The 26,753-nt window shown below is 39.2% G+C and overlaps 1 protein-coding gene and 1 pseudogene across 11 annotated transcripts in view; both read left to right on the top strand.

Moving 5' to 3' along the window:
* Positions 1 to 26,753, top strand: part of PPP1R12B (protein phosphatase 1 regulatory subunit 12B) — a 242,300-nt gene that overhangs the window by 90,484 nt on the left and 125,063 nt on the right. For 6 of the 11 annotated variants that reach the window (XR_004057260.1, XR_004057262.1, XM_030930268.1 and 3 more), the window contains exons 9-15: positions 579 to 691; positions 3,772 to 3,828; positions 4,124 to 4,327; positions 7,007 to 7,089; positions 8,757 to 8,882; positions 11,360 to 11,542; positions 15,252 to 15,434. Coding sequence is in view for 8 of the 11 variants with exons in the window: in XM_030930268.1 (XP_030786128.1) it covers positions 579 to 691; positions 3,772 to 3,828; positions 4,124 to 4,327; positions 7,007 to 7,089; positions 8,757 to 8,882; positions 11,360 to 11,542; positions 15,252 to 15,434 (949 nt within the window). In the remaining 3 variants the exon portion in view is untranslated. Of the gene's footprint in view, positions 1 to 578; positions 692 to 3,771; positions 3,829 to 4,123; positions 4,328 to 7,006; positions 7,090 to 8,756; positions 8,883 to 9,403; positions 9,445 to 11,359; positions 11,543 to 15,251; positions 15,435 to 26,753 lie in introns of those variants that run through there. The other 5 variants (XM_030930289.1, XM_010378836.2, XM_010378838.2 and 2 more) reach the window with 3 other exon arrangements.
* LOC104674508 lies at positions 4,400 to 6,047 on the top strand (annotated as a pseudogene).

Raw genomic sequence — 26,753 nt, forward strand, 5'->3', positions numbered from 1 at the left:
ATAAAACTTTACATTTGTAGAGTGCTTTTTACTTTGCACTACACTTAAACATTTTTCTTTAATCCTCACAGCCACACTCTGAGGTATATATTATTATCACTACTTTTTAGAATGGGAAATTGACACTGTAGGAGGTTAGGTGAGTTAGGTTTCACAACTGGCAAGTGGCGTGCCCAAGATCTGGACTTTGATCTGGGACTCCCCAGAGTAGTAGGGACCCAAGTGCCATATTGGAAATTATCTGCATAAGAAGTGAAGGGTAAAACTGTAGAAAAGGATGAGATCCCCGAAGGACAGATTATATATGGATTTTATATATGATATAATAACGTGGAGATAGTTTTCAGTTTTTATCTGAAAGTTAGAGTTGGAGCCTACCAAGATGGGAATAACGTGGAGTTTATTTTCTTCTGCCAACAGTTGCAAGAGATCTTATGTTAGTTTACATCCAAGCATTACAAGGCCTTAATAATCTGTTTTGATAATGGGCAAATCTTTTCAATTAGCAGAAAAGGACATAGACACAAAGATAAGATTTTTATACTAGTAGTTGTTAATTCTCTTGTTTTAAATAACAGGTAAAAAGCCGGAAACCTTTGTCAACCGTTCCAACTCTGAAAGCAAGAGTAGCATCACGGAGCAGATACCAGCACCAGCTCAGAATACCTTCTCTGCTTCTTCTGCTAGGAGGGTGAGTACTTTTTACTTAATTTAGGAATTACATTTTACCCTACTGCAGTAGCACACATCTAGAAAGGCCTTAAAGGTACATTCTTGCAAAATAATGAAAAATACATTTTTGCCTGTCATAATCTGCTCCCATAACAAAAAACACAGGCTGAGTGGCTTAAACAACAGAAATTTATTTCTCACAGTTCTGGAGGCTGGGAAGTCTCAGATCGAGGTACCAGCCAATTCAGTTCCTGGTGAGGGCCCTCTTTCTGACATAAATATAACCACCTTCTCGCTATGTCCTAACATGGCAGAGAGAAGGAGCTCTGGTATCTCTTTCTCTTCTTATAAGGTAACCAGCCCTATCGGATTAGGGCCCCACCCTATTTTGTTGTTGTTGTTGTTGTTGTTGTTGTTGTTGTTGTTGTTGTTGAGACGGAGTCTCGCTCTGTCACCCAGGCTGGAGTGCAGTAGCCGGATCTCAGCTCACTGCAAGCTCTGCCTCCCAGGTTTTACGCCATTCTCCTGCCTCAGCCTCCCAAGTAGCTGGGACTACAGGCGCCCGCCACCTCGCCCGGCTAGTTTTTTGCATTTTTTTAGTAGAGACGGGGTTTCACTGTGTTAGCCACGATGGTCTCGATCTCCTGACCTCGTGATCCGCCTCCCAAAGTGCTGGGATTACAGGCTTGAGCCACCGCACCCGGCCTTAGCCCCACCCTATTAACCTCATTTAACCTTCATCACTCCTCACAGAACCTTATCTCCAAATATAGTCACATTGGGAATTAGTGCTTCAATATATGAATTTTGGGAGGACACAAACATTCAACCCATAACATTGCCGCCCAAAATCTATAAGGTCATTACCAAACAAATTTGGCTACCATGTGTTAAGATAACATAAGATAGAGTAGTCCGAGGCCAAAGAGATTTTGTCATTTGCCTCTTTTCTTTGTATCTGAAGTTAAGATGCCTACATGTAAAGTGTGGACTGGGCTAGAAGATATCTAGCATCCAGTATTCATTGTTTTGATGATTATTCTCCTTTTTATGTTTCTCTTTTAAGACTTTCATGAGTAAAGTCTTTATACCTTATGATGAGTAGAGGGCAGACGTAGAAATAACTTGTTAAAATACCAGAGGCACCTCCTCCTGTAACTTTGTGCAGGCCTCTGAGAATCTGTAGGCTTCTAGTCAGTGAGACTGAGTTGAATGATGACCCTGTTCTACAAAGTATAAAAGTCGTTTTGAGGTTAAGAATTGATTTGAGTTCTTTGGAGTGAAGCTGCTGAAAAAGCTCTGTGGTTATATAGGTATGAACTTAATGATCTTCTTAGCACTTCATGAATTGGAAAGATAGGCTTGTGGTATTCTTGTAGAAATGAGAGAACAAAGGCCTGGCTACTTATTTATCCCTAGAAGCATCATTGTGAATAATTAAAGAGGTTTCCAATAAATGTAATCTCACTCATTATTCAGTCATTTAGGTGTACCTCATATACTGCCACTGCTTCTAAGGATGCCTAGACTTCCTACTTTTTTCAATAGAAAAATACTAAATTAGACAGGTACAGTGTCTCACACCTTTAATCTCAGCACTTTGGGAGGCCAAGGTGGGCAAATCACTTGAACCCAGGAGTTTGAGACCAGCTTGGGCAACGTGGGAAAACCCCATCTTTAAAAACAATAAAACAATTAGCCAGGCGTGGTGGCACACACCTGTAGTCCCAGCAACTTGGGACTGGGAGGCTAAGGTGGGAGGATCACTTGAGCCCGGGAGGTCAAGGCTGTAGTGAGCTGTGATTGTGCCATTGCATTCCAGCATGGGCAACAGAGTGAGACCCTGTCTCAAAAACAACAACAACAACAGCACCACCACCACCACACACACAAACACACACACACACACACACACACACACACAGAGATACTTATTCTACTTTGCTAAAATGATGCTGGGGAAGGCATTTTCCCCCTTAGAATCAGGGTAGCTTGTAAAAAGCTGACATTATTGAACCCCTAAAGCTAGAAGGAGTACATACATGTGTACATTCAGATGACTAATGAAAAGAGAAAATCTTACGTGAGTTGGAGATTAGTGATTAATATTTTTATTTATTTTCACTGTATCAGGCAGTAAAGGTAGCCTCATATTGGAAGAAAGGCCGAAGTCTTCTTGAAAAGGTCTTGGACCTCATGAAGGGTCTGTTGGCTTGTGTTCCAAAGACTGGTTGTACCGCTAACTGGTCCTTGGTCTAATGCTGATCTATGATGTTTCCCTAGTTTATGGCAAAATGAGATAATTAAGGACAATGTAAGCTTTCCATAAAGCTTTCTTTTCTGATATTAACATTTCATTTTTAATGAAATGGTGGTGATGATGAGTTCAAAAAGAAAACATCTTTCAGAATGTTATTTTCTTTTGGCAAAATTAAATTTGAAAGATAAAAAGATAGCAACCCTTTGACCTCTAGTTTTGTGGGGGTTTTTTTGTTTTTTTTTTGGGGGGGGGCTGCTCAGTGAAATCTAAAGCTCTCTAAACTGCTGCTCTAGATCAAATAAATTTCCTTGAAATTAGCAGAATTTAAGTGGAGTGGCTTCTAGAATTTTTATCAATGTTAACTTAAATCACTTTATCATAGTACCTTAAAATGTACTTATAAATTAGCTTGTTCCTGGCTGGACATGGGCTCATGCCTGTAATCACAGCACTTTGAGAGGCTGAGGTGTGAGGATTGCTCGAGTTTAGGACTTCGAGACCAGCCTGGGCAACATAGGGAGACCTTGTCTCTACTAAAATTTAGAGAAAATTAACCGGGCATGGTGGTATATGCTGGTAGTCCCAGCTACTTGGTGGGCTGAGGTGGGAGGATCGCTTGAGCCCAGGTGGTCAAGGCTGCAGTGAGTTCTGATTAGGCCACTGCACTCCAGCCTGGGCGACAGAGTGAGACCCTACTTCAAAAAAATAAAAATAGAAGATAAATTAGCTGGTCTCATTTTTTCCAGTCTCCACATATTACAAGGAGGGATTAAGCTCATTATCGTCATTTTACAGGTGAGCATGTTGAGACCTAGAGAAGTAAAGTATCTTATTTTCAGTTCCACAGTGAGTTAGAAGAAGATACATTACTCGAATACAATCTCCTGGTGTTCCAGGTCAGTATTAATTGCACAAGGATAGCAAATGGTGTTTAATTTCTCATAACAACTCTGTCAGGTAGGAGCACTGTGTGAAGAATCCGAGGCTATTTTTGACTTAGGAAGAAAGAGCCTGGAGAGGTTATTAGTGTTTGCTGGGTGAGGGAGGGAACATTGGCAGAAAGACTGCCCTGTATTTGTTCTTAGCTACCTTATGTTGCCTTGCTGAACTTAGTTAAGTGTGGAAAAGGCAAATAGGCTGAAAAAGAATCATCAGAGCCTTTATTTTTCATTTCTTTTGCTTCTCTCGTAGTTCTCTTCTGGCCTTTTTAACAAGCCAGAAGAGCCCAAAGATGAATCTCCTTCTTCATGGAGATTGGGACTGAGAAAAACTGGCAGCCACAACATGCTGAGTGAGGTGGCCAATTCCAGGGAACCTCTAAGGGACCGAGGCTCTTCCATCTACCGTTCCTCTTCAAGCCCTCGGATTTCTGCTCTACTAGACAACAAAGATAAGGTGCAGTTTGGGAGGGTATGGGGGAATTCCAACGTAGTTTTTTTTTCCATGAAAATTCAATCTTAGGAACAAATGAAAATATTTTCTAGTCCTTAAGTTGATTTTGGAAATGCAAAGCCTTTAAAGGGAGACAGGCACACTGATAGTTTAATCAAGTAGCTATTTGCTTGCTATTATTTACTTGGCCAAAAAAAAAAAAAAAAAAACTTTAAAAATAGCTTTTCCTTTTGGTTCGTTCAGTCTTCCTTGCCCCCTTACCTAAAGCAAAAAATGGATCAGAAACATAAAAATTTCAATATGGCGGAGGGGGGCACAGGACCCCAGGCAGGGATCCTGGAGCCAGAGGGCCAATTCCTATCCCCTCAGCAGCATGGCATTGTGTGCTGAACCCTCTGAGCCCTCTGCCCCCGTCTCCTGCCAGGGTCCCACTGCTCGAGGACTTCGAGGTGCTGGATGGGGTTGAGAATGCAGAGGGCAAGGAGGAAGAGGAGGAGGAAGATGACCTTAGAGAACTGCCACTGCTGGAGGACATGGGACAGCCTCTGGTGGAAGAGACTGAACAGCCTGGGACCTTGGCCCGAGAGTTCCTCATTGCCATTGAGCCTGAGCCTGCCCCGTCCCCAGCCCCAGAAGAGTGGCCAGACATAACTAGCTGTTGAGGAAGAAGACGCTTGTCCCAGGGCTCCTGGGTTTGAGCCGCCCAGTCAAGGGCCAGGTGGTCACCGTGCATTTGCAGACATCACGAGAGAATGGCATGTGGGTACAGGAGGAGCCAGAGCTGGTGTTCACCCTGAGCGTCTGTCAGGTCATCCAGGCCGTGGATCTCAGTGTCTAACTCATGGACGTGGGGGAGACAGCCATGGTCACTACTGACTGCATGTACTGCTACAGCCCCCAGGACAGGAGCCCATACATCCCCCGCACGCGGCCCTGTGCCTGGAGGTGACCCCGAAGATGGCCGTGGACTGGCCTGACCTGGAGGTGCTCATAGGGCAGGAGTGCGTGGCCTTGGCCAACCGGAAGTGGGAAGACTTTGTCCTGGCCACCAACTCCTATGACTTTGCCATCAAGACCGTCACCTCCAGCGCCAAAGTGGACATGATGTTCGAGGAGGAGGAGCAGCTCCTGCAGTTGAGGGTGAGGTGTCTGAACAACCTGGTGGCCTCACAGGTGAGGCTCGACCACTACTGCACAGCCCTGCGCTCCTGCAACCTTGTTGGAGCACCATCTGGACAATATCAAGGCTGTCTTCCACAAGGGCAAGATACTGCCCCAGCAGGGTGAGTACAGTGAGGCCATCCCTATCCTGAGGGCGGTCCTGAAGCTGGAACCTTCCAACAAGACTATCCACGCAGAGCTCTCGAAGCTGGTGAAGAAGCACGTGGCACAGCGGAGCATGGAGACCACTCTGTACCAGAAAATGCTGGGCAACCCCAGCCGTGCCCCAGCAAGGGTGCCTGGTCCAGCCCATGGAAGTGGCTATTTGGGGCAACTGCTGTTGCCTTGGGGGGTGTGGCACTTTCTGTGGTAATTCCTGCCAGGAACTGACCACCCAGGTGGCCACCACCCCGTCTGCTCACCATGGACCCTGCCCTGCGCTCCCTAACTCCCCCAGGCTCCCTGTCCACTGCCCTCCCTGGTCCAGCCGCCTCTTCCAAGTTGGAGGCAGCAAGGATTGGGGGTTGTGCAGCCCAGCCAGTAGGAGGGACTGAGGTCCTCTAGGAAGAATGCTCAGAGCAAGGGGGCCCTCATTCCTTCAGACCCAGTTTTCCCCCAACTCCCCTTCTCCCGCTGGGCTAGGTCTCCGCTGGGGCCGGCCTCAACTTCTCCTTAACAGGCTTGGGGGCAGCCCCTGCTGCCTTGCCTGCCCCACGCTGTCTAGGCTGCTTTCCCGCCACAGTGAAATAAAGCCTCCTACCCTGCAAAAAAAAAAAAAGGAAATTCAGGATGGCCTAAGAGGTTCTCTGGGCTTTGAATCCAAATTAAGCTCAGGAAAATTAGTACTTGGAAAAATAATTTTTAACTTGTCATTCATTCATTAATATAGTTAGGCTAACTTCACAAATAGTTTGTATATTCATTCAAGATTAGTAAATTTTTATTTTCTTCACTCTTTAGTTCCAGATTTTATAGGACTCTCTTAGTGCTTTTCTCTCGGGTCACATCTTCCTTTTAATCACAGTCCTCTTGCTTTATATCTCTGGAGACTACTCAAAGAGGTGAGGCATATTGGTTGGATTAACTCTGCAGCATACTATTGTACATATTCCTAAGGAAGCTGTATTTCAAGGAAAAGATGTACTAGGGACTATTGGGGACTACATAAATCTTATTTCATCAAGAATATTAGAGTGGAGCTTTCTGTTTGTGGCTTTTCAAAGGCTCTCCTCCTCTCTTGGCAGAGGTGCTGCTTTGTATAATTTGTGCTGCTGTTTTCTTTATTTGCTCATCCTGACTTTCCCATGAGAATTATTTCCCTTCATACTGTTTTTTAATGGAAGAAAGTTAGGAGTAAGCTTTTGAAAGCTAACCTTTTGTAAATACCACTCAAAATAGAATTACTGTTGGATCCAGAAATAAGATTATATAGGTATATTAAGTTCTGCTTTTTTACTCAAAATGTTTTACGCTATGCCAGTATTGTACCTTTCTTGTGCTTTACTTCTTTTTATTTTACAGGAGAGAGAAAACAAAAGCTATATTAGTTCACTAGCACCCCGGAAGCTCAACAGCACAAGTGATATTGAAGAAAAGGAGAACAGGTAATCCTAAAACCAGCCAAAAGATGGTCCTCATCCTCTTAGGTCTGCTGGACATAGTCATCTCCTGGGCATTACTCTTCTGCATTTTTCCCTCCGATTTCCTTACCACATTATGAATTGTTTGTTCCTTCTGCTTAGAACACCCCTCAACTCTTATATCCTTGCTTTGCTAGTTCTTTATTCTTCAAATTCTAACTCCAGCTTAGACATTACCTTCTTTAGGAAGTCTTCCCTGATTTTTCCACACATGCATTAGTTTTAGCCCACCAGCAGGCTCTGTAAAGGTAGGGTCTGTGTCTGTCTGGTTTCTCAAGGACCCCTAGTTCCTAACACAGTGCCTAACACATAGTGAACACTAAAATAATGTTATTTAATTAAATTGACCAACTTCTAATTTGTCAGAAGGTAAAATTAAAGTCTTCCTAATTAGTTAAATATAGGGATTTTGAAGTATTGCTGCATCTCGGGGCAAAATGTGATCTCAAACCTTAGCAGCATTGGCATCACCTGGGTACATTTTATTTTTATTTAAAAAAAATTTTTTTAATAGAAGCAGGGTTTTGCTATGTTTCCCAGGGTGGTCTCAAACTCCAGGCCTCGAGTGGTCCTCCTGACTTGCCCTTCCAAAGCACTGGGATTGTAGGTGTGAGCCACTGCTCCTGGCCTGGGTTCATGTTAGGACTCCAGAATCTCAGGCCCTACTCCAGATGTACTGAATTAGAATCTGCATTCTAATGAAATTCCCTAGGTGATTCAAATATTAATACACATTAAAGTTTGAAAAGGATTGTGCTAGAGAATCTTGTGAAGCATGGAAACCCATAGGTTTTGCAACAAAGACCCTGAGTTATCAATTGTGGATCAAAAATCCTAGTACAGCATTTTCCTGGATACTTTTTCATTTATAATGCTATAAGAGGCTTCCAGCAAGTCTTCCTTCCCCTTCCCCTTCTGTAATAACCTTTTTTTTTTATCAGTAACTTCTTCATCTTCCCCCATCATTTCCTTCTCTGCTTAACTTAAAAGCCACCTACTACTAAGACTGATTGCAACACACTTTTTTCTTTTTTCTTTTTTTTTTTTTTTGAGACAGAATCTCACTCTGTCGCCCAGGCTGGAGTGCAGTGGCACGATCTTGTCTTGGCTAATTGTTGCCTCTGCCTCCTGGGTTCAAGCGATTCTTGTGCCTCAGCCTCTTGAGTACAGGCATGTGCCACCATGCCCGGCTAATTTTTTTGTATTTTTAGTAGAGATGGGGTTTCGCCATGTTGGCCAGGCTGGTCTTGAACTCCTGACCTCAGGTGATCTGCCTGCCTTGGCTTCCCAAAGTGCTGGAATTATAGATGTGAGTCACTATGCCCAGCCGTAAAGCAGTTTTTAAGTGAGGATCAAAAGTGACTTCTTATTACAAAAGAGTTAGAGACCTTTAACATGAGGAATTTGGTATCTGGTGAAATTAATTGATTCAAAGTTGATAAAAGAAAGCAGGCAGTAATACTTCTCTTCTGTACAGAAAACAGGTATATAAAACAGAATCACCTGAAGAATGTGTCTATTAGCCATGTTATAGTTTGCCTGTTTGGCTCTTCTCTCTCTGTTTGCATTGTATCATGGACAAAAACTGGTGGTAGGAATCAGTGTTTTGTTTTCCTTTCATGCTTCTACAGAGAATCAGCTGTTAATCTAGTGAGGAGTGGCTCCTATACCCGGCAGCTATGGAGGGATGAAGCAAAGGGAAATGAAACCCCACAGACAATTGCCCCCTCCACCTATGTATCAACCTACTTGAAAAGGTACCAGGCTCAAAGGGGGTGGGAGATGTTCCTTTCACTCTAGCCATGGGAATATGGGTAATGATTGCATGCCTTTTTATGTCCAATTAACACCACAGAAATGAATCAAAATGAATTACTTTCAGGTTTCTTAGAATTAACATCTTGAATAATTTAAAATTAAAATTAATTTATTCTCTTAATAATTGAATTAAAGTAAGCTAATTTCAGATTCTCACTACTGGCTTCATACTTCATCCTCTCCATTCTATTAAAATTTTCAGTCAGAAGTGGCTTTCAGTAATGTCTGGGCAAGACTGAATTTAAGTTATCCTTGTCCAGTAGCTGGTTCTCCTTATTCTGAAACAGAGTAGTTCTCATCCCATGTGCTATTTTTGGGGGGAGAAAGGGAGGGATACTATAAAGTGGGGAAGGGTGGGAAATGGGGACAGTTTTCTATTGCATTAAAGAAGTTTCATACTGAAGCCTGTTAATTTAGGGACTTGAGTTGTTTTTTTTCTTATGACTTTAATGGCCCTCAGATCCATCAAGATGTGAAACTCGCAAGTTTGGTGCAGAGAAGGTACATGGGTTTCCTTCTTTTCTCATCTGTGTTCCCTTTCTGCAATTATTTTCTTTGCCACATACTAGCCAGCAAACCAAGCACCTTTGCCAGAGCCATTAAGCTACAAAAATACTTAATATTTTAATTTGAACTTTGCTGCTAATGTGGAAGAATCTGTTTTTTATTGCTTACTTTGAATTCTTTCTTCACTTCCACTTAACCCCTCCCACTGTCTCCTCACACCATAGCCTTCATCACTGGGTTTTTTTAGGTGATTGGTTGGCCACCTTAGAAACAGACCCTGACCATAGACTAGATGAGCACATTAACTCTTCGGAATCAACACTTATTTCCACTTGACAGAAAAACTTGTCAACTAGTTATTGTTGAAACATGGGAAATAGCTAGAAAACAGTCATTGTTGCCTTTTAATGTTCTTCAGTTCTGTAGATACATTCTATAAGAAAGGGCTCAACTTTGGAAGTATGAAAGTTTGATGGACTCACTGATGCTTTATTACACAAAAGAGGTGTTTCTTGCTCTATGAGGCTATCACCTATTTGTCTTAATGGCTAAGGCCTTGGTCTTCCTGGATGCATTATTATTCCTTATAGTTGAATCCAAGATCAAGAAAACTTTTCTGAGAAAATAATGTTCTAGATCAAGGGAAGGGAGAAAGCTGCCATTTAATTTCCAGGCATGGAGTTATTTGGTGGTGAGGTTGTTGATTTTTGTGATCCAAATAATCAGCAAATGGGTTGAGAGGTATTTGGTTTGATAGATGTAGTTTGGCAAAGTTATGGTGAACAGTGAAGGGACAGGCTGCCTCTATTTAGGATCAAAAGCATGCTTAATAATGTGAGCACTTTTCGAGGAAAAGATGTACAACTTGCTCCATATCTTGAATTTCCAAAGCTCTTCTCCTGTAACCCTAAAGCATTTTTTGATTTTATAAAAGCCTATCTTATGATTTTTAAAAGGAAAGAATCTTATGCCATCACCATTTAAAAAAGCAAGTGAAAGGAGAAATTTGTCATTTCCCAGCTATGCCAAACCTTCATAGACATTCCATTTTCTAGTTCATCTCTTGTGTATAGACAGAAATTCCATTCATATAGCCTGTATTAAAATACCTCTTTTCCAAGGAAGGCTTTATAGCTTTTTTTTTTTGGTTATCTCCTCAAGTGTCTCATTTCTATTATAGTCAAGAAGTATTTTTGAAATTTGAACCCAAATAATTTTTTCCTGCAATTGAAATGGTTCTTACCTGTCTTCAATTGAAACAAATGAAAGTTGCCCTTTATTGCTCATACAGTATTACTTTCTAGACTTAAAAGTTTAAATCCTCCCAGAAGCAATTTTGCTTTAGGCTGAATAACTGCAGTTCTCAAAGTCACTTTTTTTCACAGAGCTTCTTTACCCTTTTCCACTTTTAAATTTTAAATCTCTGCTCCACAACCTCTCCAAATTCTCTGGTCTTACTTTTGCTTTTGCAGTGCTAATTCTGTATCAGGTAGACATTTGGGGTTGCATGATTATTTGCGTTGAGTTTGTTGGGAATTTTTTTTTCTAATAAAATTATCCTATTTCCTATTATTCCCTTTCTTAGCCTCTTCTCTTATCATATATTCTACTTTCCTGCTTTCCCTCATTCAGTATCATCTCTCTTCCTCCATGTTCCTTCACTCTTTTGGATGATTGACCAAAAAGACCATCCTTCAAAGAGTGATGATTCCTTCATTCTTTTGGATGATTGCCTGCTTGCTGCCAGTGACTCAGCTCTAACTGGAGTTGATCACTTCACTTCCCAGTTGTCATACCCTTTCTTTGGTCTATATTCATTTCAAGTGCACAATCTGGGTGGGAAGGTGGTTCTGGGAAATGGTGTGTGAGCAGCATGTCCTGAAGAAAGTGACTGTGTGCTGTTTTGCAGTGCTTCATTTGGTAGAAGTAGTGACCCCACAAGTCCCTACATTTCAGCCAATCGCAATTCATCTCCTGCTACCTCACCCATTACCATTGGTTCATCTACCTCTCGGGGCAGCCAGTGGCAACCTGCCTCTTCTTGCCCTGCACCAATCAGTGCAAACACTACTGCATCTGTACATCATGGCAGGTAAGGCTTCTTGGAGCCATTTGAGTTGCATTCATCAAAGTTAATGGCTCTGAAAACAGATATGAAATTTGAACCAAAGAGACTTTGTCACTCTAAAAGCAAGTTAGAATTCCTGAGAAAATGTCTGAATTTAATGAAGATGCTTTTGCTTTGACTTGTATTAACCAGTCAACAGTTGCATACTAAATAATCAAAGGGTATGTATAATTGTACTTGGTGTTTGGACATCAGCTTAATATGACTGATTTCATCTCTCAACAACCTTACCAGTTGTGATTACAATGTAAGGGTCATACTATTGTGCTAAATTAAATATTGAAAATATTTTCATATTTTACTTTTATTAATTTCCAGTAATTATAATAGGAATCTCTTGTATTTAGTCTTTTAAATGGCATGCAAACCCAAATCAGAAAGAACACTAACTCATTTTCCAAAAGCCTATGATAGCCTTCTGAAAACTCCCAGCCAACAAGAGTATTTTGCTGGAAACATTGTGAGAAGGGACAGATTTGTGTTTGTCTAAACTGTGTTCTGGGGGCAGTATCTTCTTGGTTTCTAGTTCATCTAAGGGATAGCATGGTAGAGTGTTATTGTGAAAGTACATTAGGACTTTAGCTGTAATTTTAACTGTGGCTTTTAATCCTTTATGTGTGGTGGCAAAGGGTCTCTTTTTTTGGGTCTATGTCTGCAACTGACAAAGAAAATGAAAAAAATCTTAATGATGGTGTTGTTGCAGGAACGCCAATGATGGTGCTTGATTGATATTTGTCAGTTTACTAGATTTCTTTCCCTAAAATAAGTGGTGATCATTAATTCAGCCAGGAGGTAAGGGTTTATGATGGATTATTAATAATAATACTGTGTAATTATGGGTAAATTTATTAGGTCCTTATAATAATCCATTTGTATAGACATGTTAACTATTATCACCAGAGATGAAGAAACAAACATAGAGAGGTTATTATTACTATATTATATTACTATATATATATATATATTTTTTTTTTGAGATGGAGTCTCACTGTATCACTCAAGCTGGAGTGCAGTGGTGCAGTTTTAGTTCACTGCAACCTTCACCTCCCAGGCTTGAGCTATTCTCCTGCCTCAGCCTCCCGAGTAGCTGGGACTACAGGTGCATGCCAACACACCCGGCTAATTTTTTCTATTTTTAGTAGAGACGGGGTTTTACCATGTTAGCCAGAATGAGGATGATCTTGATCTCCTGACCTCATGATCCGCCCGCCTTGGCCTCCCAAAGTGCTAAGATTACAGGCGTGAGCCACTGTGCCTGTCCATATTACTGTATTTTACATATATAATATTACATATTATATAATAATACTATATTGCTATTACTATAACTATGAAGAGCTGCAACTGAGAGAAAATAATTACAACTGCAATTTGTTGGACCCCATTATGTGACAGGCATTTGGTTAGGTATTATATTGGGATTTAGTTTGCTTACATGTAACAATAAATCTAAATAGTAGTGGCTTAAATAAGATAAAGTTTTTTTTTTCTTGCACTTAAGAAAGTCCAGAAATATGCAGAGCTGGCTCTGTAGCTCCACAGTCATTAAAGGATCCAGGTTCTCTCTTCTCCACAGTTCTTGCATCATGGCTACCATTTCCATGGGTGGCTTCATGGTCCAGAAGAACTGCTGTATCTATCATGGCTGTACTCTAGGGAAAAAGAACGAGGAAAGAAGGAAGCAGACAAAGAAAAAATGCCTCTGAACTGAGAGTTTTCCCAGAAGTACTAGTTGTCTGCATATGTCTTATTGGGTACCTCTAGTGGCCAGGAGACTTTGAGAAGTGTGTACTTTAACTAGGTATATTGCTGCCGTCAATAATAAAGGGATTCAGTTCATAAAGAAGAAAGGGACAATGGATATGGGTTAGATAACTAGCTGTCTCATGCATACATATATCATCTATTCTCTTATAATGAGCCACCTATTATATAAAGTATTATTTTATAGGTGAGGAAACTTGGACCAAAAGGTTAATCATCTGCCCAAGGTCACACAGCCAGTGAGGAACTGAGGTGGGATTTAAACCCAGATTTGTACATTTCAAAGCTCTTATCTATTTTGTCACTGTTTGTTTCTGCTGAGTTTATATTTTATTCTGGGTACTATTTTAGGTGTCCTGCAGACATTATTTTATTTAATCATTAGAAGAACCCTGTATTTTAAGGTGCCACTATCTCTATTTTATCAATGAAGAAGAGATCAGAGAGTCTACATTTAAGCAAATGTTGTGTTTCCAAAGCCCATATTTATTCTACCCCATTGCATATCCTCTGATCTCTGCTCTAGGGCTGTTCTTATTCTAACAATCTACTTGTAAAATTACACTGCATTTCAAAATAATAGTAAAAGTCCTATTATGTAATTTAATAAAATAAAATCCTTGGCATTTCAACAGCATAAGAAATTACAGTGAGACCAAAACATGTTATTAACCTAAAAAGAACCTCAAGTAAGGTTTGATTAAGTGTAATTTTTTATAGCTGTGTGTCTAGCTAATTTTATTAGTACTTCCTATAGATTCTTATCTTGTAAGTCTGAGGAATTTTTTCCCTTTTCTTTTTTTTATTTAAAAATGACTATGAAGTTTCACCTTTTTTGTAGTCATTAATTGCTTCTGAAGAATTAGCATGTGTTTTTTAGATATTACTTCTATCTGTTAAAATATTCTGCTTTTATGTTTTATCTAGGTACCATATTTATATTTTTATATTTTTATTATTTTTTCAAGCTTGTAATGTGATTATTTGGAAGTAAGCTTAGAGCTACCTGTGAACATTTCTGCTAATAATTGTGAGTGGGTGAAAAAAATAGATTTTTAATATTTGTGCTTTTCATTGCTTTCTCCATCTCTGTATCAGTTGTGGACCTCTGTTACCCCAGCAACAGCTGTGACATCACAAATGATAGCTTTTTGGGTGGAGAGCCAATGGTTGCTCTCAACTCTTTGTTAAGAAACAAAGATCTTGTTTTCATGTAAATGAGTTTAATTATACAGCTTGCTGTTGAAAAGTCTGTAGTTAAGGATACTTATAGAATCTGGTTTGGTTTTTGTTTCAATCTCTCACTTTTGCAGTTATGAATATAGACAGGCATTTGGTTAAATGGAAAGAGAGAACAGTTACTGAACTAGGTGAGGGAGAACTTAGCACACTGAGGCTGTAGTATCAGTTGTCTCTGGATAATCCAAGAAGATGGTCATCAAATCTAGGCTGAGGACTACCACAAAGACTCCCACTGCCAAGAATTAAGGAACAGGTAGAGACTAATATCGTAAGTGACTTTAATGTCTTTTTCTTGTGTAGAGAGGCCCTGTCTCTGTGTGCATGTGTGGAGACCAGATGTTACTGGGGAGTCATTTAAAACACTCTTGCATATGTCACTGTCTTGCCTTTGTGCCATAGCTAATGATTTTTGTTAAAACGAAATCTCAGGCACACACACACACATACAAGTCTCATAAAATGTAACTCTTCAGGCAAAGGATGTCAGACTAAACGTGTAATTATACTGTTCCAAACGGTAAGAGCTCAAAATTAAAAATCCAACAAACAACATCAGAGCAAGATTTCCTAGATGAACCACTCTTTAATCCTTCTGTCTCTGTGCCAGTGCTTTGTTGTATAGCATGCCTAACCATTTCCTTTCTGCTTGTATCTGTTTTTATTTCAGGACTCCTCACAAATCCCAGGCTGACTCGACAGCAGAGAAAACAGCAGACAATGTCTTTTCTAGCACCCCACTCTGTGTGATCACCAATCACTCTCTGCCTAGCACTGCCAATGGGGTTACAGCTACTCCTGTACTCTCCATTACTGGAACAGATTCGTCTGTGGAAGCCAGGGAGAAGAGGAGGTATGTTGAGTTACTGATTTCATTTGTGGGGCTCTGCTTTGAGGTACAAGATAAAGGAATGGGCATAAAGTGCTTTTCCCAATTTCAAATACATTTATGAAAATGTACCTTTTTTTGTTTGTTTGTTTTTGAGATGGAGCCTTGCTCTGTCACCCAACCTGGAGTGCAGTGACACCATCTCGGCTCACTGCAACCTCCTCCTCCTGGGTTCAAGCGATTCTCCTGCCTCAGCCTCCCGAGTAGCTGGGACTACAGGCATGTGTCACCATGCCCAGCTAATTTTTTTGTCTTTTTAGTAGAGACAGGGTTTCACCATATTAGCCAGGATGGTCTCGATCTCCTGACCTCATAATCCATCCACTTCGGCCTCTCAAAGTGCTGGGATTACAAGGCTGAGCCACTGTGCCCAGCCTGAAAATACATCTTTAAATTATTGTTCTGTCTTTTGCCTCTGAGCAGTCAGTTTTTGGTGACTCAATTATTTATGATTATTTAGCATAGACACTTATGCCGTTATGGATTTAGGCATATCTTTTTTCTGTTTGTCTTGTGATAGAGACAATTGTTAGGCATTATTTCACCATTTTGTAATGGAGAACCTGTGAAGCACAGAGAAGGATCTTTTGTTTTGTTACAGATAGTCTATGTTGACTTCTCTGGCAGCAAAGAAAGGGAGCAGTATGACACAAGGCTCAAAGAAATAGAACTAGGATATAAACTTTTGATTACTTTGAGAAGAATACCAGAAAAAGAAATGAATAGTATGTGATGATATGGTAGAAGAATAGTGACTAGGTATTCTGTAATTTCCTTAGAGAGAAGTTCAGAGAACATTGTGAATTGACATAAAAGATATTTAAGGTAGAAGCTACGAAGAACTTTTTGATTGCCAGCATTAAGAGAAACCTTGGAAAATGTGACCAAGCAAGAATGGGTCATTTTCTCCTACTTGAGGAAGTATTAAAAATAGAATGTACCGCATTTGGGAGTTTCAAATGTACTTAAAGACTAAGGCTATAATTATCCCTTGTTAAGATTAGACCAGGTGAAATCTTATCAAAATTTAGATTTCAGTTTGACTTCATATTATTTTGAATATCCAAAGGAAGGAGCTTTTATATTTGTGTGTATTTAGAGACTGTCTTTTCTCCAATGTATGTTCTTGGCACCTTTGTCAAAAATGAGTTCACTGTAGATATATGGATTTATTTCCGAGTTCTCTACTCTGTTCCATTGGTCTGTGTGTCTGTTTTTATGTCAGAACTATGCTGTTTTGGTTATAATAGCTTTGTGGTATAATTTGAAGTCAGGTAATGTTATTCCAGTTTTGTTCTTTTTGCTTAGGGTGGCTTTGCTATTCTGGGTCTTTTGTAGTTCCATATGAATTTTAGGATTGTTTTTTCTGTTTCTGTGAAGAATAGCATTAGTATTTTGATAGGGATTGCATTGAATCTGGAAATTGCTTTGGGTAGTATGGATGTTTTAACAATATTGATTCTTCCAGTCCATGAATATGGAATATCTTTATTTGTGTGCTATTTAATTTCTTACACCCGTGTTTTATAGTTTTCATTGTAAAGATCTTTTAGTTATTTGATTAATTCCTAGATATTTTGTTTTATTTGTAACTATTGCAAATGGATTTACTTTCTTGATTTCTTTTTTCAGATTGTTCACTCTTGGCAAATAAAAATGCTACTGACTTTTGTATGTTGATTTTAAATTCTGCAACTTTATTGAATTTTTCAGTTCTAATAGTTTTTTTGGTAGAGTCTTTAGGTTTTTCCAAATATAAGATTATATATCTGTAAACAAGGGTATTTTGACTTCTTCCTTTCCAATTTGGATGTCATGTATTACTCTTTCTCTCTCTTCTTTTTTTTTTTTTAATTTTTGTAATAGAGATGGGGTCTCACTGGGTTGCCCAAGCTGGTCTCAAACTCCTGGACTCAAGACATTTTCCCACCTCTGGCTTCCGAAATGCTAGAATTACAGGCGTGAGCCACCGTGCGCAACCTATTACTTTCTCTTGTCTGATTGCTCTAAGTAGGACTTTAGCACTATATTGAATAACAGTGGTTGAAAGTGGACATCCTTTTCTTGTTTCAGATCTTAGAGGAAAGGCTTTCTGTTTTTCCCCATTCAGTATGATAATAGCTGTGGGTTTGTCATATATGGCTTTTAGTGTGTTGAAGTATGTTCCTTCTATACCCAGTTTTTTGAGGGTTTTTATCATGAAAGGATGTTGAATTTTATCAAATGCTATTTCAGCATCAATTGAAATGATCATAGGGTTCTTATCTTTCATTCTGTCATATGATATGTCATACTGAATGATTTGTGTATCTTTGAACCATCCTTGCATCCCTGGGATAACTCTCACTTGGTCATGATGAATTATCTTTTTAATGTGTTGTTGAACTTGGTTTGCTAGTATTGGCCTGTAGTTTTCTTTTTTTAATGTGTCTTGTCTGATTTGGTATCAAGGTAATGTTGGCCTCATCAGGTGAGTTTGGAAGTATTCCTTCCTTTTCTGTTTTTCAGAATAGTTTGAGTAAGATTGGTACTAATTCTTCTTTAAGTGTTTGGTAAAATTCAGCACCGAAGCCATCAGTTCCCATGTGAGTGTGTGTATATGTGTAGTAAGTATAAAAGATACAAATTAAACAAGATACAAGATACAATACAAATAGAACTTTTTATGTTTGCTTATTATAATAAGGACAGCTCTAATGTGTCTATTATAAAGACTTTTTTTAATAAAGACACATTTTGAGAAGGAAGTTAAGGGAGATGTTGAGTTGGAAAATAGTGTTTTTCTTCTTTTCTTTTCCTTCCTTCCTTTTTTCTTTTTTGTTTTTTTTTTGTTTGTTTATTTTTCATTTCTTTACATAAAATGGCAGGAAACTCATTTTTTGGGCTAACAGGTTTCAGAGCCAGTAACTGTCTTTTTAAAATTGGTCTCCAGCCAAGGAAACAGTAATAAATCAATCTTGAATAGTAAATACTTATATACTTAATAGCTCAAATATAATTTAGATACTATTAGTTTCACCTAGAAACAAAATACAAAAGTAATCTTTTCATTAGCTGACAAAAATTCTCTTTAAAAAATCTTTCTGAGCTGAGAGAAGTAAAATGAGTTAAATTCATCATTAAGACCTCGATGCCAGAAAGGATGGGGATATCAGGTTATTTATAAAACTGCATTATTAAATACCTTGTTGCATGAACTGTTATTTGGAGAAACTTAGTTTTACTGCCTTCTGGAAATGTTGTAACCTACAATCAATAAGATAGTACCTGTAACAGAGACCAGATATGTGAATCACAAGGTTAAATCAAAATATTAGTGAATTATGAGTTGAATGTGGTACATCAAGTACAGGTCAAGATAAGTGTATTTTAGGAATGGCACAAGATAAGTAAGTAGGGAGATGTTAGATGTAGACTGGTTGGACTCATTCACTGGATATGTTCTAGCATTCATTCATCTTCAAAATACTTATTGAATATTTTAAAGTACCTATTGCCAGGTGCTATGAGAAGCCTGGGTGATACATCAGTGAACCAGACAAATATGATGTGAGCCTTTGTGAAACAAATATGCTAGTGAAAAAGAAAAATGTAAATAATCATATTTGTGTAATATATTATAAAGTAATAGTATGAGTTGTTACAACAGTGTCTTACCGAAGATCTGCCGACAGAAGACTTCCCTTCTTGGCCAGGTATGGTAGCTCACACCTGTAACCTTGGCATTTTGGGAGGCCAAGTTGGGAGGATCAGTTGAGACCAAGAGCTCAAGACCAGCCTGGGCAACATAGCAAGACCCCATGTCTACACAAATAAAATTAACGGGGTGGTGGCATACGCTCCCAGCTGCTTGAGAGCCTGAGATGGGAAGGGCTCTTGAGCCCTGGAGTTTGAGGCTACCATGAACTATGATAACACCACTGTGCTCCAGCCTCGACCACAGAGCACAACCCTGTCTCTTTAAAAAAAAAAAAAAAAGATTTCCCTTCTCCTGGAGGATGAAAGAAGGCTCTCATGAAGGTATGATACCGCTCAACCTGAGATCTGCTGGTTAAGTAATAGCTAAGTGAAGAGAAGGGAATGGGCATTCCAAACAAAAGGTCTGGCAATTGAAAAGACACTAAGGTGAAAAGGCACTTGATCTTTTGGAGAAACTGAGAGAAGGCATTGTGACTAAGAGTAGAGAATGAGGGGGAAAGGTCTAGGATGAAGCTTGAGGAGTGGGTAGAAGCTATATACATATATACATATATAGAGAGAGAGAATTCACATACCATACAATTTACTCATTTAAAGTATACAATGCAGTGGTTTTTAGTATATTCAAAGATATGTGGAACCATCATCACAGTAAATTACAGAACATTTTCATCATCTTAGAGAGAAATCCTGTACCCTGTAGCTATCCCTCACAGTCTCCTCATTCTCCCTGGGCCTAAGCAACCACTGATCTACTTTTTGTCTATGGATTTGCTTATTTTGGACATTTTGTATAAATGGGATAAAAATACAGTCTTTTGTGACTGACTTATTTTACTTAATATAATGTTTTCGAGGTTCATCCATGTGATAGCATGTATCAGTACTGTATTCCTTTACATGGGTGAATAATATTCCGTCATATAGATAATGCCACATTTTGTTTGTCCATTCATAAGTCAATGGACACTTGAGTTGTTTCTACCTTTTAGTTATTATGCATAATGTTACCATGAGCATTTGTGAGAAGTTTTTGTGTGGACATATGGTTTCATTTCTCTTGATTATATACCTAGGAGTAGAATTTCTGGGTCATATGCCACTAGAAGATTTTAAGCAAAAAGTACCATGACCTGACCTATAGTTTTTAAAGTTCTGGCTTTTAAACTCTGGCTGCAGTATTACATATGAATTGGATGAGGAAAAATAGACAAGAATGGATGTGAGATGACCAGTAAGGAAACCATTGCAGAAGAAAGGCTCATGAGAGAGAACAGTGGCTTGCACTAAGATAATGGTAGAAGAGATACAGAAAAGTGTGAATGATCTTGGCCAGGCACTGACTCATGTCTGTAATCCCAGCACTTTGGGGGGCTGAGGGAGGGTGGATCACTTGAGGTCAGGAGTTCTAGACCAGCCTGGCCAACACAGTACAATCCCATCTCTAGTAAAAATACAAAAATTAGCCAGGAGTGGTGGCACACACCTGTAATCCCAGTTACTCGGGAGGCTGAGGCAGTAGAATTGCTTGAGCCTGGGAGGTGGAGGTTGCAGTGAGCTGATCATGCCAGTGCACTCCAGCCTGGGCCACAGAACAACAATCCGTCTCAAAAAAAAAAAAAAGAAAGAAAGAAATGTGAATGGTTTCAAAATATGTTTAGGAGGATGATTCCAACATGGTAGATGGAACTTGTAAGGCTCCCTTGCCCATTATAAACAGAAATTCATAGTTGAATTCAGAAGAATGATAGGGAACTCTCACGTGACAAAAGTGAAGAGTACTCAAAATCCAGAGTAGTTTGAGTGACCCAGGGTTGGTGTCAGACCTTTATGTAGATCATAAGGTCTGGATGCTCAGATTTTAATGCCATGTGTGTGTAGAAAGCATGGCTTTGGGCCTACTAAGGCTGTGAGCTGTAACCAAGAAACTATATATCAAGCTAGAAATCTCGAAGGGCTGCCTAGTTCATGAAAAGGGTACTTAGCCCATAACTCAAGGAAGTGGCAAGGAAGGAAATCTATACAAGGATCATGGTAGTGGCAGACAACTCATTTGTGAGAAATTTTCACTATTCATATAGCTTAGAAATCCCAGAAGTCAAGGATTTAATACAGAAACTGTGTCTGTACCCTTGAAACTCTGGGGCCCTGGCACAAGTAAATTCAAAACCACCTTGAAGGAACACATCTGCAACCCAGAGTAAAAAACTGTAAACTGTAAAAACAGTTTGAACCAAAGATGAATTCACATAAAACATAAACACTGAAGATCACCATGAGGGAGAGTTCTGTGATAAACTCATAGATGCAGACTAACATGTAATAAAAGTATTTAATGCAGAAAGAAACCTCAGACTATATTGGAATAGGTAACAAGAATTACAGTTGACTAGCAGTAGTGAAGATAGACACACGTATAGCAAGAGTTTGGTAAATGAATCAGGAATGGTTTTTAAAGTATAAGATTTTGCAAAATAGTATTATCTATATAGAATCTTGTTTAAATGGGAACCCACATATATAAAGCACCTAACAACCACTTATTGAGAGACTGCCGTGTGCCAGGCACAGAGACATTAAGGATACAAGACCAAAGAAAACATTTTTTTTTGGCCAGGCGCAGTAGCTTACACCTGTAATCCCAGCACTTTGGGAGGCCGAGGTGGGCGAACTACTTGAGGTCTGGAGTTCAAGACCAGCCCGACCAACATGGCGACACACCTTCTCTACTTAAAAAATACAGAAAATTAGCTGGACGTGGTGACATGTGCCTGTAATCCCAGCTTCTAAGGAGGCTGAGGCAGGAGAATCACTTGAACCTGGGACGCAAAGCTTGCAGTGAGCTGAGATTGCACCATTGAACTCCAGTCTGGGCGACAGAGTGAAACTTGGTCTCAAAAAAAAAAAAGAAAAAAGAAAAAATAGAAAACATTTTTTCTGCCCTTGAGGATATAAGTATTATGGGAAGGCAAACAAGTACATCAAATATTATTGTACAGTTGTTAAGTGCTGTGGTAAAGATATGTATAGATTGCTATGAGAGCATAGAGAAGGGGAATCTCAATTAGGTTGAATAGGGTGACAAGGAAGGCCTACCAGAGGAGGTAACTGGAGTTGAATTTTGAAAGGCAACTGTAAGTTAACTATAAGTAGTAATAGGAGGATGGTATTTGAGAGGAAACATAAGAAATTCAAGAAACAAACAAGTTCGGAATGCCTGAAGCTGGGAGAAGGTGAGGCGAGGTTAGCATTTCTGAAAGTGTCTTTTGTGGAATAGATTTAGATGAAGAAAAAAAAAAGTATGCTGTGGCCAAATGAATTTGGGAACAATGGATTAAACAAAATTAGATAGGATCACTCAAAAGCCTTCTTAGGGTCATTCCTCTCTGGGGAGTGGGGAGAGTGGGACATGGGAGTGGTTAGGGGATTTGCAGCATTTTCCAAATTTCTGAGTCCATCTAGTAGTTTTGTTTTGTTTTTCAAAGAAACCCAAGACTGGTATTCCACTGGAGAAGCTTTGGAAATTGTCAAACTAGAGAGTTAGGCAGGAACCAAATCATGTAGATTTTTGTCTGTACTGTGCTAAGAAATTTGAATTTCTAGTCTTGAAGCTATGGAATACAATTGAGGGATTTCCAGCAGGGGAATGACTTGATCAAATAAAACATATCATTTAAGGCTTTACAGAATTAAAGCCATTTCATTTCTCTGGCTAGACAAGCATAAACTGAAAGAAAAAAAAATCAGATGTTTTGAAAACAGCTAAATTTTCCTTCTGAAAGAGCATGCTGGATGCTAATTCTCCGCTTGAAGCTGCAGCTTTCTCTGTAATCAGCTCATTGTGGAAGGATTTTAACTCCTACTGGGAAACCTTAATAAAAGCCTGAAGCCTGTGTTCACAGGTCCAATTTCAAACAAGTAGTGAGCATTGGGATAAATGGGGCTTTAAAACTGGCCACAGCTAGACCTGAGTAGTAGAAGGTTCTCTCTCAGAAATAATCTCCATTTGCAGTGTAATTAGAGCACTTCAGTTTGGGAGTGGGTTTTACCATTAAGTTGCACAACTGGCTCTCCTTTTCTGAGAATGTTTTATCTTAAGAGGGAATAAGTGGGTATGTGCATAACAATTGGCCAGTGATCAGTCTCAGCTTTACACTCTTGTGCTAACAGTTCTTTACGCAGTTTGTTAACTACAGATATGTTGCTAAATGAACAAAGCTAGATATAAAAGAATACATTATGATATCAAATAGTAATAAACATGGAAATGTTAATATTGGATTTTTGGGTCTATTATGGATACTTTTTATTTTTATTTTTTCTGTATTTTCCAAAGTTCCAAAATGATAAAGGATTATGTTATAATGGGGCAGAGGGAGCAGGAGGGCATGAAGGAAAATTAATTATAGGGACAACAGTCCTTATAAGGTAAGTCTGTGAAGAAGGCCGTGATCATTGAAGAGTAAATATAATAGAGATTCAAGTTTTGCAGGATTCTAGATAGTTTATGGTTTTGCATACATAACTCGGTGCAGAACTTCTAAAACAGTTTATTCCTTTTGAGAAGGGCATAATCTTGAATTTGTGAAGTTCCTTTTTTTCCCCCCTGAAAAGTTCAAGTGTGCTTGAATATATTCTCTTTATAAGATGGAAAGGACTAGAACATATGCTCCCTATTTTACAAATGGGAATGCTGAAGCCCTAAGAGCATAGAGTCATTTGCTTAATATCACATTTTGAGTCAGAGGCATAGTAGAGACTATCACCTAAGCCTTCTTTTCCTCCTTATTGAATTCACTGAGCATTTCTTCTATTGAATTTAAGTATTATCCATTCAGAATAAAGGTTTTGATTCAGGGGCCAGTCCACAGCTCAGAATGCAACAGTCTCTATCTTTAGGGCATTCTGATAACTGCCATTCAGTCTTTGGATTGCTTGTGAGAACTATAGAAACAAGGTCATCTGATTATAAAGGGACTGATTTGACAGGATAGAAATGGCAAGTGGCAAGCTGTTGGCAGATAGCTCTGCAGAAATACCAGGGCCAGGCAGCAGCTGTCACAATAGTGTAGTGGTTGGGTTCATTTTCCTTAGCAACAAAATGTAAACAATTCCCATTGCTAATATTAGAGTCTAATAGTGTCTGCCTTTGATTCTTTTGTTTCTCCTTTAGCTTTTTCTCTCTCGCCCAACCCTGAATTTTACATTTTTTTTATGGTGCTCTTTCTTTTCTTTGTAGAAATGGTTAAAAATAGTTTTTCTCCACAATAAACTAAAATTGTCTGTCCCAAATAGCTCACATTACATATGACTGCTTGGTCAACATACAGTGAGTACTGGCTGAGTCATATATACCACACTTACCGACCTTCTTCAGTTCCTTGGGGTCTTTATAAGCTAGGTACTTGTACCTACTCATGTGAAGCTGTCAGCAGATTAATTTGGCATCATCTTTGGAATGTTTAAAATTTAAACCAAGAATTTAAACTCTGAGTTATGGTTTTTAAAAGTCATTTGATTTGTTCCTCTGTGTCCAAGCTGAAGACTGGCAGTTGTCAATTCAGAAAGGTACTCTAGAAAAGAGGTTCCACAAACAACTCCAATCTTTCTCCATTTTTGTTCTAAAGTGTTTAGTTGTCTAAACGTCTGCAGCCATGCTGCCACTACCAAGTTTTTTCTCTACTGAAAGAAATAAGCTCTCTCTTACTAAGTATGAATATTGAACAAGAAGAGAGTGAAACATATGTAGCAGTAGGTACATTTTCACTATATTACCATTCTGGAGGTCTCTGGATTGCTTATAGAATTAGGATTATGCTGTGGGACTTTGAACAATTCTGGAATAGAAAGAAAAAAGGCGATTCTGTTAGTGCTGTGGCCCTAATCCTTAGGTAGCAGAATGACAAGAGGCTTCACCAGGCTGAATATACCTTACAAACAAACTGCTTTCAGTGTCATATGGCACTTCTATGTAATTTTTTTCAGAATATGTCTCTTTGAAATAGTAGTGATGATATGTTGCTGCCTGAGAGATGAGGCTACCCCTAGATAACTGTGAATGGCTGGACTTAGTGGGAAATGCACAGGATTGATTTAAGAGTTCAGTTCAAATGGGGCGTGGTGGCTGATACCTGTAATCCTAGCTTCTTGAGAGGCTGAGGCAGGAGGATCACTTGATGCTGGGAACTCAAGGCCAGCCTGGGCAATATAGTGAGACCCCCATCTCTTTAAAAAAAAAAAAAAAAAAAAAAAAAAGAAGAGTCCAGTTCAGCCTCTTGTATGTGTGATTTTGGTTAAATAAATCAAGTTCCGTTTCTGACTCTTTCCTCATGTGTCAAAAAGGGATAATGCTTACCTTGTTTGTATGTATATGAAGATTAGAAATAATTTACGAGTAACCTAGATTTTCCCAAACCTATCTCATAAAGTTACTGTGAGGATCAAATGAGACAGACTATGTGAACGTGCTTTGCAAACTACAAAACAGTTTAGAGATATATATGACAATTTTATATGTCATTACCAGTGAAATGCTTTTTTGACTTTCATTAAGATCCATTCCTAGCTTCTCCAGAGCCAATACATTTGGAAATAAGATCCACCCAAAAATGCTAAATGTTAATACCATTTTAGATTTTAGGTTGTTTTATTTAATTTTTAAACCCTACATGCTATAGGGATTCCATATCTCAAGTTTAGGAGACTTAATTTTTAAATTTAAGCTCACTTGTCCTGCCTCTGATCTCCTTACCAATTATTTATAATGTCATACATTATTTTCTGCAGCCCTAAGGGAAAATCTCCATTGTGGTGCCACAGTAAGTGGCAGCCATACACAGTTAGCTTCTTATGCCTTTTTCCCCTCACCAAGCAGTGTCCAGGAATCTAAGCACTTGAACATTTATTTGAGGCAACAGCTAGTGAGCTGAATGTGATAATGGTAGCAGTTGACCCTTGCAGGAAAGTTCGAGCCTGGGCCTCCTAGCCCAGTGATATTCTTTATGCTAAAAATGTTAGTAATTCCCTCCCACAGATTCCTTTCCTGCCTAATTTAGTGAGGTCAATTTCTGATGTTTCGCAAACAAGTACACTCCATACTATGCAGTAGTGGATATTTTTGATACTAGGGTGAGCATGTTTTAAAATTGGTTATAGTGATGATTGCATAAATCTGAACATACTAAAAATCTTTAAATGGTACACCTAATGGGTATGTGAATTATGTCTCAATAAAGCTGTTTAAAAATAACATTAGTACGGTTTATCTCCACCAAACAGTTCTGGGAAGGGAGGCCTGGATGGTGTCTACTAAGAGTTAAAGCAATGAGATGTAGAGCCTTGAATAAAAGAGTCTATTTTCTTTTTTGCATATTTCTGTTGCTAAACATGGCTGTTGCCAACACCATCTCACTTCATTTTCTAGAGACAAGGGCATTTGTCATGCAGTTTCTCAGCCCACCACTTAACAGTTCAGGAGTGGAAGCTTAAAGTGTTTTCCCCTCCCCCTCAGGACATGTGCATTTAGAAGAAAGGACGAGAGTCCATTTCCTTATGTAGCAGAACCTCTGGTAGTTCTATCCCAAT

Source organism: Rhinopithecus roxellana, chromosome 1 (assembly GCF_007565055.1).
Source record: "Rhinopithecus roxellana isolate Shanxi Qingling chromosome 1, ASM756505v1, whole genome shotgun sequence".
NCBI classification, from domain to species: domain Eukaryota; kingdom Metazoa; phylum Chordata; class Mammalia; order Primates; family Cercopithecidae; genus Rhinopithecus; species Rhinopithecus roxellana.